We start from the raw sequence: 16,943 nt of genomic DNA, 5'->3' as shown, positions 1-16,943 counted from the left end.
AAAAGGGCTTTAGTATAAAAGAACAGCCATACCATTTTACTAGGTTAACTTTTTAATTTTAGTTGTTTTGTTGAAAAATCCTACTTGTCATTTTCCTCTTAAAATGAAGTCCAGTACAAATGTCTATAAACTGTTTTTTTCTCCCTCATGTGAAATCAAGAGAAGCCTTCTAAAAATGTACTGTATACTGTAAACTAGCTTGCACTAAATTTTTTTTTCATTTGGCAACCTTTCTCCTTAATCCAAATAAGCAATGCTGCCGTTTGTCTGAAAACTTCATTATATGTAGCAGCAGTGTCCCTGACTTTCACAGCATTCCCTCCTGGATAAGTTACCCTATAACTTTATTGTATAAACTTTACTATACGTTTATTGGATAAGCTAGGTGGTCCAAGTAAGATGTCTATGCTAATGAACACAAACTTAAGGTATAAGACGAATGAACACATATTACTTACATGCAAAACAGATTAGCCTCTTTTCTCACCTGAGAGTTTGGTATTATCTGAGAAATTTTGATCCACCTGCATCCTGCTGACAGAGGCCTCTTCTGAAGGTGTGTCCGTCTTTTCCAGCTTTGACCCCCCTTTTGGCTTTCCTGCAACCTTGAGGTTCTCTGAGCCTAGGTCAGAACTGGGCACCTCCTCCCCATTGTCTTGAGCGGACATTTCTTCATCCTCTTCAGCCTTAGGCCTCTTTGAGTGAGACCTACTTCCCTGGACACTATCAACAAAAGAAGTGGTGGTCAGATGAGAAAGTTTATAGTAGGTATGAAAAATATATATCAATAGGATATTATTGACACTTGCTTATAGAAAAAAAACACTGGCAGTTTTGTAATAATATGCAAAGACAAACATCAAAATTAAGTTTTGATATGTTAAGTTTAAATATCAACTTACTAAAGACTAAATTCTAAACTATTATAAATAATTGATTAAAGACTTGTAACAAAATATAAGTTTAGGGCTGGGAATGTGACTTAGTGATACAGTGCTTACCTAGCACTCATGAAGCCCTGGGTTCAATTCCTCAGTACCATATAAACAGAAAAGGCCAGAGGTGGTTCCAGTGGTAGAATGCTAGCCTTGAGTACAGAGAAGCTTAGGGGAAAAGCCCAAGCCCTGAGTTCAAGCCCCAGGACCAGCAAAAATAAAATAAAAGTTCTTTTTTTTTCTTTTAGTTTTTTTTTCCCCCCACAAGACAAAGTCTCACTATGTAGCCCAGCCTAACCTTGGAACTCATGATCTTTTTGCCTCAGCCTCTACAATATATGACATCATTACAGGCATATACCATACCATATCTGACTAAGGTATAACATTTTAAATGTTTTTATATATCAGATAGCACTTAAAATATTAAGCAATTTTGAAAACAAAAGTCTGAAAATCAACAGAACAAAAATAATGAAACTGGAAAAGGAAAAGTAGTATTTATTTACATAATAAAAAAGGGGGAGACAAATAGTAGGCCCTAAAAATTCAGGGCCTAAATCCTGAATTATTTATGTTTCAAGGTGAAATAGTGACTACTTATATAACATTCAGCATGCAAGAAAATCATTCAGATTAAACTCCAGGTCAACATTATCTAAAACAATAAGAAAGTACATTAATTACATGTATTAATGTGTTATGTCAACATATTATTCACAACAAACACTTTTACTTACTTTTCCTTATTAGTTTAGTAAGTCATTTGATAACTTTGTAAAAAGTATCTTTTTAATGTGATACAAAACCCCTACAAATTTAAAATAATTACAAATCAACTCAACCCAACAGTGCCCAACACACACACACACACACACACACACACGCACACACGCACACACATACACACATGCATGCACACATGCATACAACACTATTGACTAGGCAGTGTAAGAAGTCAAGGAATGAAAAGACATGACAACTTTTGTTGTTGACAACGCACACAGTGGGCTATGTGGAAAATTTCCTGATTCAAAAGAACTGTGGTACATGCAAAACTGCAAATTAAGATGTTTTCAAGGAATCACTTCATAGTTTTCAAGGAATCACTTCATTTGATAGAGGTTCCTAGATATGGTATTACTGAAAAAGTGATCAGCAATCTAGTTAAGTCCCCAGCCTAACGTATCAATTAAGCTCCTTAACAACTGACTTTCTAGTAAGGCAAGCAAGTTATTGTTTTAACAGATTGACAAAAATTTCCAATGTGTACACTATCACATATTGGTATTCTCTACTGGACTAAAAGACCCATTGCGATAAAAATGTAAGAGATCAGTTCATATACCTGATTGGAGTTGTTTTCTGTCCATTAAAGTACAGTTCCCATGATGTACAAATGATGTAAACTCAAGATTTAATAATGCTTTTTTCCAAAGCTAGTGTCTTTGGTAAGATGGAGTAACACTTATTCAAAGGCACTCATTCTCTCAGTTTCTACTTTAAAATTGTTCTGAATATACCCATTGGACCTTGTAAGTCATATATGTTAGGGTGATACAATGGGCACACACACATATATAGGCACATCATGAGGCAGCACTTAACCTTTCCCACAGGTAAAATGTGGTAATTTTAATTCTATTTTACCTATTAATTTTAAAATGTTGGCCCTAACCTACTAAACTGATTTGAAAACAGTATTTTGAAAATCATTGCTGAATGTGAACATCTAAGTTTTAGATTTGTTACTGACTAGTTCTGTGCCCAAAGTATATATTTTATAAAATGCAGTAGTGTGATTATACGTTCATAAGGTTCCTCGGCTCACCAACCTTCTAAAATGATAGAAAATAAATGTCAAGGAGTCCAGAGGAAGACGGCAGAGGGGAAGCTAGGGGCTAAAAAAGCTCTTGTGTAGAAACAAGTTTTAGTGTTCCAATGAAAAGTCAAAGGCTGGAGAGTCACACCAAGTGTGGCAACATAGTACAGAGAGTTTGGCCAGAAAGGAAAAATTCAGGCAGCTTGGTTAAGGAGACAGATTCAAGCACTTGCTGATGTCCATGGTGGCTCCTGGAACAGCAGTCATACAAATAGACAGAGCCGGGGACAAAGTCACCACAGGCGATGGGCAAGTGGATTCTACTCACTGTCAGCAAGAATTGACAATGAAATATTCATCCTGCTGACCACAGACAGTCCCAGACACACCATGAATGGCCCAGAAACCAAGGGAAAGGCATGAGTACCACATAAGACATCCTCACTCCTTTTTACTGAGCAGTGGTGGGAAAGTACCCCCTACCCTACCACCAGAGAAGAATTCCATCTTTGATACTGATGGTCAGAGCAGCTAGCCCATAACTCAGGCTTTGGAAGAAGACAACAGGAGCCATTCAACAGGTCAAAGGAACATGACCTGCAGGGCTCAGCTCCACCCCAGAGGAAAGTTGTCTTCCCAGGTAGAGAAAGCTCTACCCATGGAGGAGTGACTTCCTTCATTGGGTAAACAAATCCAGCAGCTGCCCCACCACACTTTAGCACAGGCAACAGACCTAGCTGAAGGAGGGTAATAGAAAAACAATTGGAAATTCAGTAAACATAAATCCTGAGAATGGCTCCAGGCTGGGCTCTGTGAGTGTCTCAGGAGCTAGCCCTCAGGGAAAAGCTAACTGATTGCTGACAGGCCTCAACCTTATCCACAACCTAGTCCCATCACAGCAACTCCAAGCTAGAAGAAACAGCCATCTCCCTCTTTTGTGATACTCAAAGAAGATCACCCTCCCACTGAATTAGCCTGGGAGGAGGGTCATAAAGTCCCTGGTAGGCAGAGCTTCCTTGTACGTACTCAAACAAACTGATTTAAGAAGCCAATCAAGAGTAAGTAAGAAAAAAAAAAAAAAAAAGTAAGAACTCTGATGAGAAAAGTATTATCTTAAAAGTGAAAGCATTTGGTAGCAAATGAAAAATCTGGAAATCAAATTATTGATGCTTATATGAAAACTAGGGGCTGGGAAGGTGGCTCAATGGTAGAGCACTTCCTTGCATGCCTGAGGCCCTGGGTTCGATTCCTCAGCACCACATAAGCAAAAAGAAAAAAGCCAGAAGTGGCGCTGTGGCTCAAGTGGTAGAGCACTAGCCTTGAGCTGAAGAGCTGAGGGACAACGCCGAGGCCCAGAGTTCAGGCCCCACGACTGGACCCCAAATATATATATGGAAACTAATAGAGAGAATCAACAGAACTTAAAGTTACATTAGGGTAAGGAAGCTAAAGGTTCTGTGTTGTTCTATTTTCTATTTCTGTTGATTTCAGGGATATTCTCAAATACAATATTATATGTCTTCCTACATTTTTGTACTAGTACCTGAAAATTTTTAAATACTTTGCTTCATTTTAGTAAGATATAAAGCAAAATTATGACAAATAAATAGAAAGCAAGAGCCCGGGAGAACATGATGCTTAATAATCTATTTCAATTCAGTAAATAGTACAAACAGTAAGGGGTGGAGCCATTACCTCTTGGGTGCCTTTTGTACTTTCCTCCTCCTCTGTAGCCAGGCTTTTACTTCAGGAGTAGACTCTGGAGTAGGCTTTATGTGGTCAATGGTGTATATATCCTTTCCTTGTTTCCAAAGCTGGTATCTGTCTGGCTGAAATTTCTTCACAAAGATATCCATTGAAATTTTCACCATGTCTTTCCTGCAAGTGCACTGGAACATAATGGAACAATTCCAATGAAATTTGCAATGAATCATTTTGATAGCTATATTAAGTCACGTGAATCAGCCCTGGAATGAACCATATGTGAATATTTAGTCATAAAATAACTAACAACAACTACATTTTCAAACATTCAGTAAATAATAAACCCAACATCTTCAGAACAAAGATGAAATCTTATATATACTCAAATTGGCAAATAAGCTAATACTTGGGCTGAATGTGTACTTAAAGAAGTAGAGCATTTGCCTAGCATGCTGAAGGCCCAAGTTCAGTTCCTAAACACCAGAAGTGGTCCAGGAGGGAGGTAAGGCAGGAAGAGGGAAATACTTTCTGCACATACAAAAAATACAGAAAAAGACACCCAACTGAAAGAATACCTATATCATAAGCTTTACCTTCCTACTATATGGACACATTAAAGATTTGAACTATTAATAATGTATGAAAAGACTGTAAGTCTGAAAACCTGGTGCTGTTCCTAGTATCTTAGTAATACAATTTTCATACCCATACAAATTAATTCCAACAACTAATAATCTCCAGCTTCAAACTTCCCTTCATAATTCTAATGTTAATTCACAGACTTTTTCTCAGTGGAGTAGGCTTATGAAATATAGATCGAACCATGCACCTCAGTAGAAGCCAGAAACGGAATGATGTGCAGAATGTGCAGAAGCTTCCTGCCTATAAAATGCTCAAGAGACAGACAGAGATTTGTAGAATGGTATAACAGCAAACATAAATAAAACTAACTTCTTCAACTCCAAGTAACATTCCATCACTATCAATGATACCAAGATTTTTTCACTTTCCTACATTCATAATAGATATTTCACAGCCCTCCATATACCTCCAAACTTGGAAGTCCAATACGTAACATATACAGTTAATTCATCCTCTGAAATGACTCTTGCATCGATTTCATATGCAGCATCATTCCAAATTCAGTCAGACCCTTATCCTGCCAAAGCATCACTAATTTTCCTACCTCTCCTAACACTAATCCATCTTTTTAGCAGTTACTTTGATCCTTTAAAATATCCACCTTTTTTAAGGTACATTCAACCCTGCTTTGTCTTCACAATAAAGTTTAACATGTGCATGTGACATCAGAGGCTCCAAGACTTTATTCTACCAGTGAGATACTCAGGTTTCTCTCCTACACCAAAATGAATCATTTGAGTCCAAAGACATCTTCCAGAAACTCAGAACTTTCACTCCTTGTGGTAAGAGCTTACTGCTTACTGACTTACTACTCGGCAGGCTGATAGCCAAAGAAACTTTACCTTTAAGGTCTAAAAGGCCAGCTATACTTGCTATTCCTCAGAACTGAATACTATTTATCTACTCCATGATTTCTAGTTATATAGTGAGAGTTCTAAGCTCTGTTTATATAATTATCTTTCTATAATAATGTGGACAATGAGGATATTTAGAAATTTAACTATTTGGGGTAAGATGTACTCTTTTAACTAAAGGAAAAAAATAAAAGCTTGGACTCATGAGCAGAAGGCACATTATCTTACAATGTTACAAATTTTGCTTCTAAAAAAAAATAGAGTAGTGGACAATGTGATGTGATGATATCTCCTTTACTGGGCTAATTTAGGCTTGAGCAAGGTTATGGACCTACTATCTAAGGGAGGCAGGCTAGCAAGCTGCAGAACAAGATTTCCAAAGAAAATGTCGTAGGGAAAAGAACAACTTTAATTTTATGCTCATCTTGTTTGTTCAGATGGGACTATGAAATATAATTTGTTTACATTTTGCTTGCACAGTTTGAGAAAGCTGCAGATCTCTGTGGAAACCAATAATCAGCAAGCCATAATTAAATAGGAATGTGTTCTGAGATTTGGTCAATGGTGTGGCTGTACAAACTTAGGCAAACTAAATTAGGCATGTGAAACAAAGACTCAACCAATCACCTAAGGAGAAAATAGAAATAGAGATCTGGCCAAAGAGAAAGACAGCACTTCCAATTTAGAATGAAAGGGACAGAAATAGGACCAAAACATGGAGATTACCAGGGCATAGCAACAGATAGAAAGGACTGAACCAACAAGACATCATTATTAGGCTACTGTAGCATATAGTCCTAACAAAATACCATACTCAAGGTGTAGAAAGATGCTTTAATATTATTTAAAAACTAAACTGACCAGAAACCCCACTCATGTTAAAATTTTAAAAAATCAAATACAGTGACAACAGGGTTATACCACAGGGGGAAGAACATACAAAAGAAACCAAAAAAAGGGGCTGGGAAGGTGGCTCAGTGGTAGAGCGCTTGCCTTGCATGCATGAGGCCCTGGGTCCAATTCCTCAGCACCACATAAGCAAAAAGAAAAAAGCCGGAAGTGGCGCTGTGGCTCAAGTGGTAGAGAGCTAGCCTTGAGCTGAAGCGCTGAGGGACAGCGCCCAGGCCCAGAGTTCAAGCCCCACAACCGCCCCCCCAAAAAAAATTATAGTACATTAAAAACAACAGTGACAAAGAAAAAAACCTCTTGTGTCTCTATCTTGGGGTTCATTTCGCTTAGCATCGTCTTACTTGGTCATATGTACATAGCTTTTGACCTTTTTTGCTTGTCTGGTAAGATTATCCTAGACATATACTAATTATTGCAAATAAGGGAAACCACAGGACCTATGTTTCTTTGGGTCTCTGAACTCACTAGCAATAACAATCAGATATTATATTAATGACGATATACTAAAATAATTCTTCATTTAATGTTCTATTTGAGAATACTGTGAATTAGAAAATCAGCAAAACAAAAAAGACACTTATTAGCTTGCTGAAGAACTGTAAGACTGTGATACATAAAACATGATATAATGTATAAAAGACTAGACTCAAATCTGAGCATTAACAATGACTAACAATCTAACTTTGAACAACTTATTTAATCTCTTTTTTGTCTCAGTTCACACAACTGAAAAACTTGGAATAACAATAATATAAATAATCTGAAGATTAAACTTTGTGTAGTTATAAAATAATGCAAGGATATATAAGCCTATTTATTATTTATCTTTAAATTTTTCTCTAAGTAGTTAGGCAAAGGAAGTGCCCTATAAAAAAAAACAACTTATGAATACAATGCATCTTTATCAGTGTCACAACTTCAACATTCTTACCCCTTTCTACCCACCCCTTTCCTTATTTTTCTTAGCTTTGTGGTATATACAGTGAATTCTTCTTTTTTTTTTGGGGGGGGGAGGTTGGTCATGGGGCTTGAACTCTGGGCTTGGGTGCAGTCCCTGCGTTCTTCAGCTCAAGGCAAGAGCTCTACAGCTCGGGCCACAGTGCCACTTCTAGTTTTCTAGAGGTTTTATTGAAGAGTCTCCTGGATTTTCCTGCCCGGGCTGGCTTTGAACCGAGATCCTCAGATCTCAGCCTCCTGAATAGCTAGGATTACAGGCGTGAGCCACCAGGGCCCAGCTTTATACAGTGAATTCTTTTTTTTTGTTTTGTTTTGTTTTTAATTTTATTTTATTTGTGAACATACTGTACAGAGGGGTTACAATTGCATGGGCAGGATAATGCGTACATTTCTTACCAAGCATTGCAGCCCCCTCCTTTGTTTACCCTTCCCATCCCTTCCCAGCCTCCCCCCTCCCTCCCCATCCCAACCCCTCTCACCCCCCCCCCCCCCCCCCCGCACCGACGTTGTAAAGCTCGTTTTGGACATGACAACTTGTACTGCATTCTTCCCCACTCCCTGGCTCCATTCATCTCCTCCTTGGCCCCACCTCCCCCCTTGGACATATCCATTTCCTGGTGTTGATTTTATTAGGCTTTGACTTACTCTGCTCTCCAGAGTCTATTTACTTGTCAATTCTTTTGTAACCACTTGTAGACCACTCAGTATGTTTACTTAAAGATTTATAAGCACAATCTAGCTACCACAAATGAGAGAAAACATTTAACCTTTTTTTCTCTGGGTATGGCTTACTGCATTTAATATAATTTTTCCTTACTATGGCACAGTATCATTCTTTCTAATAGATGAGTAAAATTCCATAGTGTATATATGCAAAATTTTCTTGATCCGTTCATCCATTGGGAGACATGTGGGCTGATTCCATTTTTTGGATATGGGGAATAGTATGCAATGAATATGGTTGTGTTAACGGCTTTACTGTAACTTTGTTTGGGATCTATTGGATTAATGCACAGGAATGGGACTGCTGGGTCAGAGTAGTTCTATGTCTAGGTTTTTGAGGAACCTCCATACTGCTTTCCATTATCTGTTTGAACAGATTTACATTCCCACCAATAGTGTATTAGAGTTCACTTTTGGCCACATCTTGGCCAGGATTTGTTGTTGTTTGCTTCTTGATAGTTACCTACTTAGAGCTCAAAAACTTAAATCCTTAAAAATAAAACCCGCAAGCCAAGTGCCAGTGACTCACGCCTAGCTACTCAGGAGGCTGAGATCTGAGGATCATAGTTCAAAGCCAGCCCGGATAGGAAAGTCTGTGAGAGACTTATCTCCAATAAACCACTAGAAAACCAGAAGTGGCACTGTGGCTCAAGCGGTAGAGCACTCATGTTGAGCTGAAGAGTGCAGGGACACTGCCCAAGCCCAGAGTTCAAGCCTCATGACCGACCACCAAGATTTAACCTTACCACAGTTAAAATAGGCTTATTTTTTAAAATAGGATATGCCTCATACCAATTGAATTTTACTGGTGTTACCACAAAAACAGAGGTTCATAGGGTTATTATATCTTTACTTACTTCAAAGGTTAAAAGATTAAAAAGCTAAAACTCAGGCTACCAAATCTAATAGCTGGTCTTGAAATCAAGGAGAGGTGCAGTATAGCTTTGAAGACTAAACAGGAAGAACAAATCTGGACTGCTATGAGGCTGAGAAATAATATGAGAGGACTAAGCCATTGTCTTGGAGTGGGGTAAGTGCAGTCAAACTCCTGTCAAATGCTGCAAATAGACTCATTTCCTTGGCCTCCTTTCTTGAACAAACAACTGAATCAGAAGGCTAACTAGATATGAGATATTAATAAAGGGAAATACCTATAACATAAATTAATGATGCTCAGGGTCAAAGGTAGACTATGGATAAGAAGGTCACAAAAGCTTAGTTTACATGACTACTTTTTCAATTGTTTACAAAAGCAGGCTTCCTTCTAATAGAAGAACTCAGTGTTACTTGGCTGATGCATATGTTTCAGGAGGCATAAGATTATATCCACAAGGGTCTCAATTCTGAAGTAGCGCACTCAGTAAAAGAGGGGGAGGGAATACACATTCTGCTCAAAATTTCAATGCACTTCAATCTTGACAATACCACAACCCAGAGAAGATAATATCTAAAATATAAAGAAATTTTCTATATCTTATATCAATAATTTCCCAACAATTATAACTACCCAATATATTAGTAAGTTAGATTTACTGCACAAAACAATAATCAAAACACAAATGGTAAATGATAGTTGTTTTTGTTTTGAAGAATTAAAAATGTCCAAAGAAGAACATACTATCGTCCTCTAGTGATGCCAATATTTATAAACCTAACAATATTTGTAAACCTAAGATACTGCTCTTTGCAATAATCAAAGGTAGTAATTGGATCCTGTAGTGATTAGTGGTTAACAAAAAACTCATACTGAAAAACCCAAGCAACATGTACATTGCTACTTCTTTGTGAAGTCAACTGAAAAAACAAGAAAGAACAGAAAGCCATAGTTCATCATTAAATCAGATTCTAGCCTTCTTCTGCCATATAAGAAAATGCTCATGAAGGTTATCAACCAATTACCTGCAAGGTACAATGAAAGTAGTACATTAGGTCAATATGAAAAAATGCCAAACATGTCCCCCAACCTAAAATACATAGGCTAAGAAAGTATAGGATAATGTATAAAAGTATTAAAGGCCAAATGTTCACTAGATGTGCCATTTAGAAGCTTTGAGAAACCAACTGCTTGTATGTTATATTAAGAACAAATAAGAATATTCTGTATTTCATGGTTTCTTTTATTTTAAAAACTCTTTATAGAAGGTATATTGATGCAAGCCAATAATCCCAGCAAATCAGGAGGCTGGGCAGGAAGATTTGAGGGCCACCTTGAGTTCCAAAGTGAGTTAAAAAAAATTTTAAATATACTATCTTCAGTTAAAATGTAATACATAAAAATAGTATGCTAACACTATTCATTACTATTCATAATTAATCGTTGCTATTTTCATTAAGGAGTAAAAATCACTAGTACATGCTAAGCACTGGCAACTTATTTTTTAACTAAGAAATGTGGTAATGATGACAAATAATTAGGGAAAAATCATTAACTACATCTACTATATAATTTTATTAATCAAATTATGTATCCATGGTCATATAATTAGTATTAAACAAGTTCAGATACTTCAATAAAAATGTATTAAAATTTAAACAATCCTGTGATTCAAGTATTAAGAAAACTTTTTACTATAAAATGTGGGCAATAAATTGCCAGTGGTACAAATCTTTCTTGACAAGACCAACTTATCTACAGTTTATTTGTCTAGATTTGTATCTGTTTCCTTCCTGATATTCAACTCTATTCAAAACATAGCCACATAAAAACTTAACAACTTTATTGGTTCATTCTCTATATGTGTAAAGAATTTATTACTCAATAGTTTGTTAGCATTGAGGCATACTATATAGTATTACTTTTTTTTTTTTTGGTCGGTCGTGGAGCTTGAACACTGGGCTTAAGCACTGTCCCCGCGCTCTTCAGCTCAAGGTGAGCACTCTACCACTTGAGCCACAGTGCCACTTCTGGTTTTTTTGGTGGTTTATTGGAGATAAGAGTCTCACATACTTTCCTATCCAAGCTGGCTTTGAACTGTGATTCTCAGATTTCAGGGCCCTGGGTAGCTAGGATTATAGGCATGAGCCAGCAGTATCTGGCTTATATATGTAACCTTCTTTAAAAATACATAAGGAGTGGGGAGGGCGGGGGGGGAAGATGGGAAGGAATGGGAAGGGGAAACAAAGCAGGAGGCTACAATGCTTGATAAGAAATGTACTCATTATCTTGCCCATGTAATTGTAACCCCTCTGTACAGTATTTTCACAATAAAAAATAAATAAAAATTTTTAAAAATATATAAGGAAACAGAAAGTCAGAGAATTTATTCAATCTTATACCTAATAAGAACTTTACTAGACTGCATAAGCCTTTGCTAGAATGAAATCTACAATTCCTATATTTTTATTCACTGTATTCCAAATCAATTTTAAAACATTAAAATGTTTTTAACTTAAATATGGGTCATATCTCTCCTTGTTAAATTCCTTTAGGTATGACCTACAAACAAACTGAAGCCAGAGCAGAGAACAAATGTCTGAGGTTCACTATTTTTGCTTTCTATGCACATTAGCATTCCTGTTGATAAGAGTTTTTCCAGTCCAGCTAACTATTTTCCAAAATAAGTTTCCCTCCTCTTGTCCTATTTCTAATAGGTTCAGATTAATTTCTTCTGAATATTTTCAGTCTTCCCAGTAACAGGATATGTCCGCCTTATAAAATAAGGCAATTATAAAGCAATTTAAGGTGTGGGATGAGAAACTCAAATCTTTCTGACCCGTGAGAATACTATTCAAACAGACAAAGAAAAATTGTGCAGGAAAGAAGGGAAATGGACACAAATAGTTTGCTCCAGGGGTCTCCAAAATATTCTGCAGAAATTATTTTTGGATTTCTGCTTCTCAACACATACCTGAATATCTGAGAGAAAGGTTGGAGAAGTTCAGAGTTACAGATATTAAACAATCTACCCCTGCTGTGCCATATAAAACACAGCGTGAAATTGAACTCTTTAGTATTCAGGGGCAGATGAAGTTATTTTGTTCTAGATTCAGGCACTCTATTTCACAGCTAATATGAATGATAATTTCAGACAAGATCAGATAAAAATAAGGCTCTGTATACTTTTAGGGACCAAAATTCTTATGAATACATACATTTTTTCATGTGCATTGATAATATCATAGACAAGAGCAGAGAAAAAAAGCATGGAGGAATACAAATGTATGATCCTCCTAAACATTTTTATGAGAATAGTCAGAAGATCTTTCAGATATTTCTTGTTAGCCTTGGTTTTGTTTGTTCCTTTTTATTTGCAGGGTGGGGGGAGGAGTTAGTGCAGTATAAGGTTTGAACTCATGCTTGCAAGAAGACAGTTTTAATCAATCAGTCACTCCTCCAAATCTGATTTTTGCTTGTTATTTTGAGATAGGGTCTTACTCCTGCCTGGTGATCTGTTTATGTTAGTAGCTCCATAGCAAGATAATAGGTTTGTGCCACCATATGCTTCAAATGAGAAGGGGTCTCACAACTGTTTTCTTCCCCATTAGCCTGGAACCACAATCTCCATCTCAGCTTCTTGGTATGTTTATTTTAGCAATGCAGGTCATGGAAGCCAGGGCCTAATGTGTACTAGGTAAACATACTCCTATATCCTCAAATGCAGTTACACTATATCCTCAAGTGCAGTTATCCCTTTTTAAATTATTAAGTTGACACAATTAGAAGTTTGTCTCCTGCCCAGAAAAGAAATTAGCGAATAAAGCTCTTACTTTACTTTTCGTAATTCATGGTACAAAATCCTAAGGAAATTGCTAGATGACATAGGACAGAAACATGGGGGAAGGGTGACCATAAATTCAAAATATGTAAGATTCAATATTCTATACACTTGCTTCTCTAGGATTTTCAATATCACATTCTCTGAGAAACCACTAGTTACATGGAAGAAAAAGAGTAATCCAAGGGCCTGAATACTGACCCAGCTGTCTTCCAAGTTTCACAAGAGAATTCGCACTGCATTAAATAGTGTCAAACTGATGTTAGTGAACTTTAACTCTTTTCACTTCCACTAAATCTGGGATAGACACAGCATCCCCTTCTATCTTCTATCCTCTTCCATCTTTTGTATATGTCAAACACTAGTATGGTAAAAAGGGCTAGGAAGGTGGCTCATGAAACCAGAAAAAAAAATATAGAAAAACACAATAAATGTTAAGTATTCCTTCAAATTCTTAACAGCCAAATATAAAACACCATCAATTAGGAAAAATACGGAGAAACTGTCTTTGCTTGTTTTGTTATGCCAGTTCCATGGCTTGAACTCAGGGAATAGGCACTATCTCTGAGGTTTTTTGTTCAAAGCTAGCACTCTACCACATAAGCCACAGTTCCACTTCTGACTTTTTTGGTAGTCATTTGTAGGTAAGTGTTTTACTTTACTGTCCCTACTGCCTTCGAAATGCAATTCTCAGATTTCAGCCTTCCAAGTAGGTAGGAGTAAATCATACCCACAAATTAAGTGTCACATTTCAAACTGTCTAAAATTTGTAACAATAATATAGCCCTATAACATCACAACTTAAATATTTTTATTTTAATTAGTACATCAATATGACTTTAAGAATGCTTAGCTAAGCTGTGTTCATTAAAGATCTAAAAATTGAGAAAATTTTCCTTTAAGAAAAAAAGTTGGGTGCTGGTGGATCACACCTGTAATCCTAGCTAATCAGGAGGATGAGATCTGAGGATAGCAATTCAAAGCCAACTGAGAGACAGGAAAGTCCAAGGGATTCTTATCATCAATTAATCACCAGAAAACTGGAAGTGGTGTTGTGTCTCAAAAGTGATATAGCACTAGCCTTGAGCAAAAAAGCTCAGAGACTGCATTCACATCTTGAGTTCAAGCCTCAAGTACAGAAAATGTCTGACTCTTGTCACCAATTAACTACGAGAAAACTGGAAGTGCTGCTGCTCACTGAAAGTGGTAGGGTACTGGCCTTGAGCAAAAGAGCTCAGGGACAGTGCCCAGGCCCTGAGTTTAAGCACCAAGGCCAGAAATGGAGGTGGGGGGTTGTGGAGAGGGGGAGGAATAGTATAGCCATGAAAATGAATTTTATGGAAGAATGTTTTAGGATATGGAAATATATTGCCACTAGGCAGAGAAAATACCTAATCAAGTAATTCACTCATTATTTCATTTTGTTACATCAGCTTTTAGGAGAAACTAAGGGGTGGAAAGGGGAAAGGATTTATCTAGAGAGGAAAAGGCCGCAGGAGTAGGCTAAAGCCTCACAATTGGTGTGGAAACATTATAAAAAAGTAATTGTATAAATACATGAATGTCTTTATGAAGCAAGCTTCCTCTCTCACTCTTGATGTCCTAACTCAGGTCACAATTATCTTGCTTAATAATGCCTTGTTCTTTTCCTTCAGATCACTTACACACACTGTATGATGATACTTGGTGTTTTTTGAGGCAATAGGTATCTTTAGTACTAGAAACTACATCCTGTGAAACAGAGCTCAGGTTTGTTTTATGACTGCTTGCCTGTCACAACAATGGTATAAACTCCACTATTATTAGTTGAATAATTGCTAATATACTAGATGATTGCCAATACTGTGAAAAACAAGACAAAAATGAAAGGGAACTAATGACAACTTTTTGTTGTTGTTGTTCAGTCATGGGGTTTGAACTCTGGGCCTGGGCGCTGTCCCTGTACTCTTCAACTGAAGGCAAGCACTCTACCACTTAAGCCATAGCACCACTTCCAGGTTTCTAGTGGTTAATTAGATTTTCCTGCCCAGGCTGGTGTTGAATGACATCCTCAGATCTCAGCCTCCAGAGTAGTTAGGATTACAGGTGTGAGCCACCGGTGCCCAGCAACTTACCATATTTAATTTAATGATGTGTCTTATTTTTACTTATGTAAGTTACTTCAGAAATTAAACTGCTTGACCATTGTATAGACTCTGATTAGAAGCCCCTAAGGTATTTTTGTTAGTAAGTATGGATCTTCAATCTTAATTACTAGGAAACAGCAAATAATATTCAGCTATAAACTACAATTCTGATTTCAAGCTTAACATTTACTAAGAACCGAGTTAATTCAAATGAAATATAGGGTGGTCATTCTTGTAATGAATCATTATCAAGCTCTAACAAGAAAATCTATTCACTACCCAAGGGATAGAGGTATCAACCATAAAATCAAGCAAGTGACTTTGTGCTATCAAGTCTATTTTTATTCAACAGAAACTCATTAATCATTCCTAATGTAAAAGGACACTACATAATAAATGCAGTTTTAATGATTCACATGTTCTCATATTCACATGAAGTTATATTTAAACCCAAACTGGAATAACTCCAAAAAGCAATCATAAATACCACCATTATCAGCCTCATGTTCTACCAAGCAATAAGTCACTTTAAAACAATTCTATTCATCTGTGCCAAATAAAGCACCTCCATCTTTGTAAAAGTTATCCAATGATCATAGAAAGGATTACCCTATGCTGGTAATAAGAAATCATTATATGACAGTAGTTTCACTTCCTCAGGTAAGCCCCAAAATACTTTCCACCAACTGCCATGGGATTAAAGAGGAAGGAAAGAGGGGGAAAAAACAGGATGGGCAATCTTCACTACTGAATATACATTCCTATGAAATCAGAATGCAAAAATCATTCCTCATGGGACTGAGGGACCACATTAAGGGAAAAGGCAGCAGGTCATTGGGAATGAGCAAGTTAGTGCAGCAGTAAACCAATTAGGGTTTAGTTTGTTTTATATTCCAAAGGTTGCTGCTGAGAAAAGAGAGTAAGGAAGTATGAATAATGACTTGTGTCATTAATGACACGTGTCAATAATGACATGTGTGTGTGTGCGTGCACACACATACACACACACACACACACACACACACACACACACACACACACACGCACTAGTCCTGGGGCTTGAACCCAGGACCTGGATGCTGTCACAGGGCTTTTAGCTCCAGGCTGGCACTCTACCACTTTTAGCCACTGCTCCACTTCCAGCTTTTTTGGTAGTTAATTGGAGATAAAAGAGAATCTCATGGACTTTCCTGCTTGGGCTGGCTTAGAACCACAATCCTCAAATCACAGCCCCTGAGTAGCTAGGATTACAGGTGTAAGCCACCAGCATCCAGTGAATAGTGACTTTTTATAGGACGGAAAAGAGAAAGAGAGAAAGAAAGAGAAGAGAGAAAGAAAAGGAGGGAGGGAGGGAGGAAGGGAGGACGGAAAAGAGAAAGAAAGAAAGAGAGAGAGAAGAGAGAAAGAAGATAGAAAGAAAAGGAGGGAGGGAAGGAGGGAAGGAAGGAAGGAAGGAAGGAAGGAAGGAAGGAAGGATGGAAGGAAGGAAGGAGAGAATGAAGAGGAAGGGAGGGAGGGAAGGAAGGAGGAGGGAGGAGGGAAGGAAGAGGGAGGGA

The 16,943-nt window shown here is 37.3% G+C and overlaps 1 protein-coding gene across 3 annotated transcripts in view; it reads right to left on the bottom strand.

Moving 5' to 3' along the window:
• Nucleotides 1-16,943, bottom strand: part of Kdm4c (lysine (K)-specific demethylase 4C) — a 302,738-nt gene that overhangs the window by 139,186 nt on the left and 146,609 nt on the right. For all 3 annotated transcript variants that reach the window (XM_013026410.1, XM_013026411.1, XM_013026412.1), the window contains 2 exons: nucleotides 4,453-4,646; nucleotides 488-723 (listed from right to left, as the gene is read on the bottom strand). In XM_013026410.1, the coding sequence (XP_012881864.1) occupies nucleotides 488-723; nucleotides 4,453-4,646 (430 nt within the window). The remainder of the gene's footprint in view (nucleotides 1-487; nucleotides 724-4,452; nucleotides 4,647-16,943) is intronic.

This window comes from Dipodomys ordii, unplaced genomic scaffold (assembly GCF_000151885.1).
Source record: "Dipodomys ordii isolate 6190 unplaced genomic scaffold, Dord_2.0 Scaffold93, whole genome shotgun sequence".
In the NCBI taxonomy this organism is placed as follows: Eukaryota; Metazoa; Chordata; class Mammalia; order Rodentia; family Heteromyidae; genus Dipodomys; species Dipodomys ordii.
Note: the sequence above shows the minus strand (reverse complement) of the source record. Positions and strands in the feature narration are given on the sequence as shown.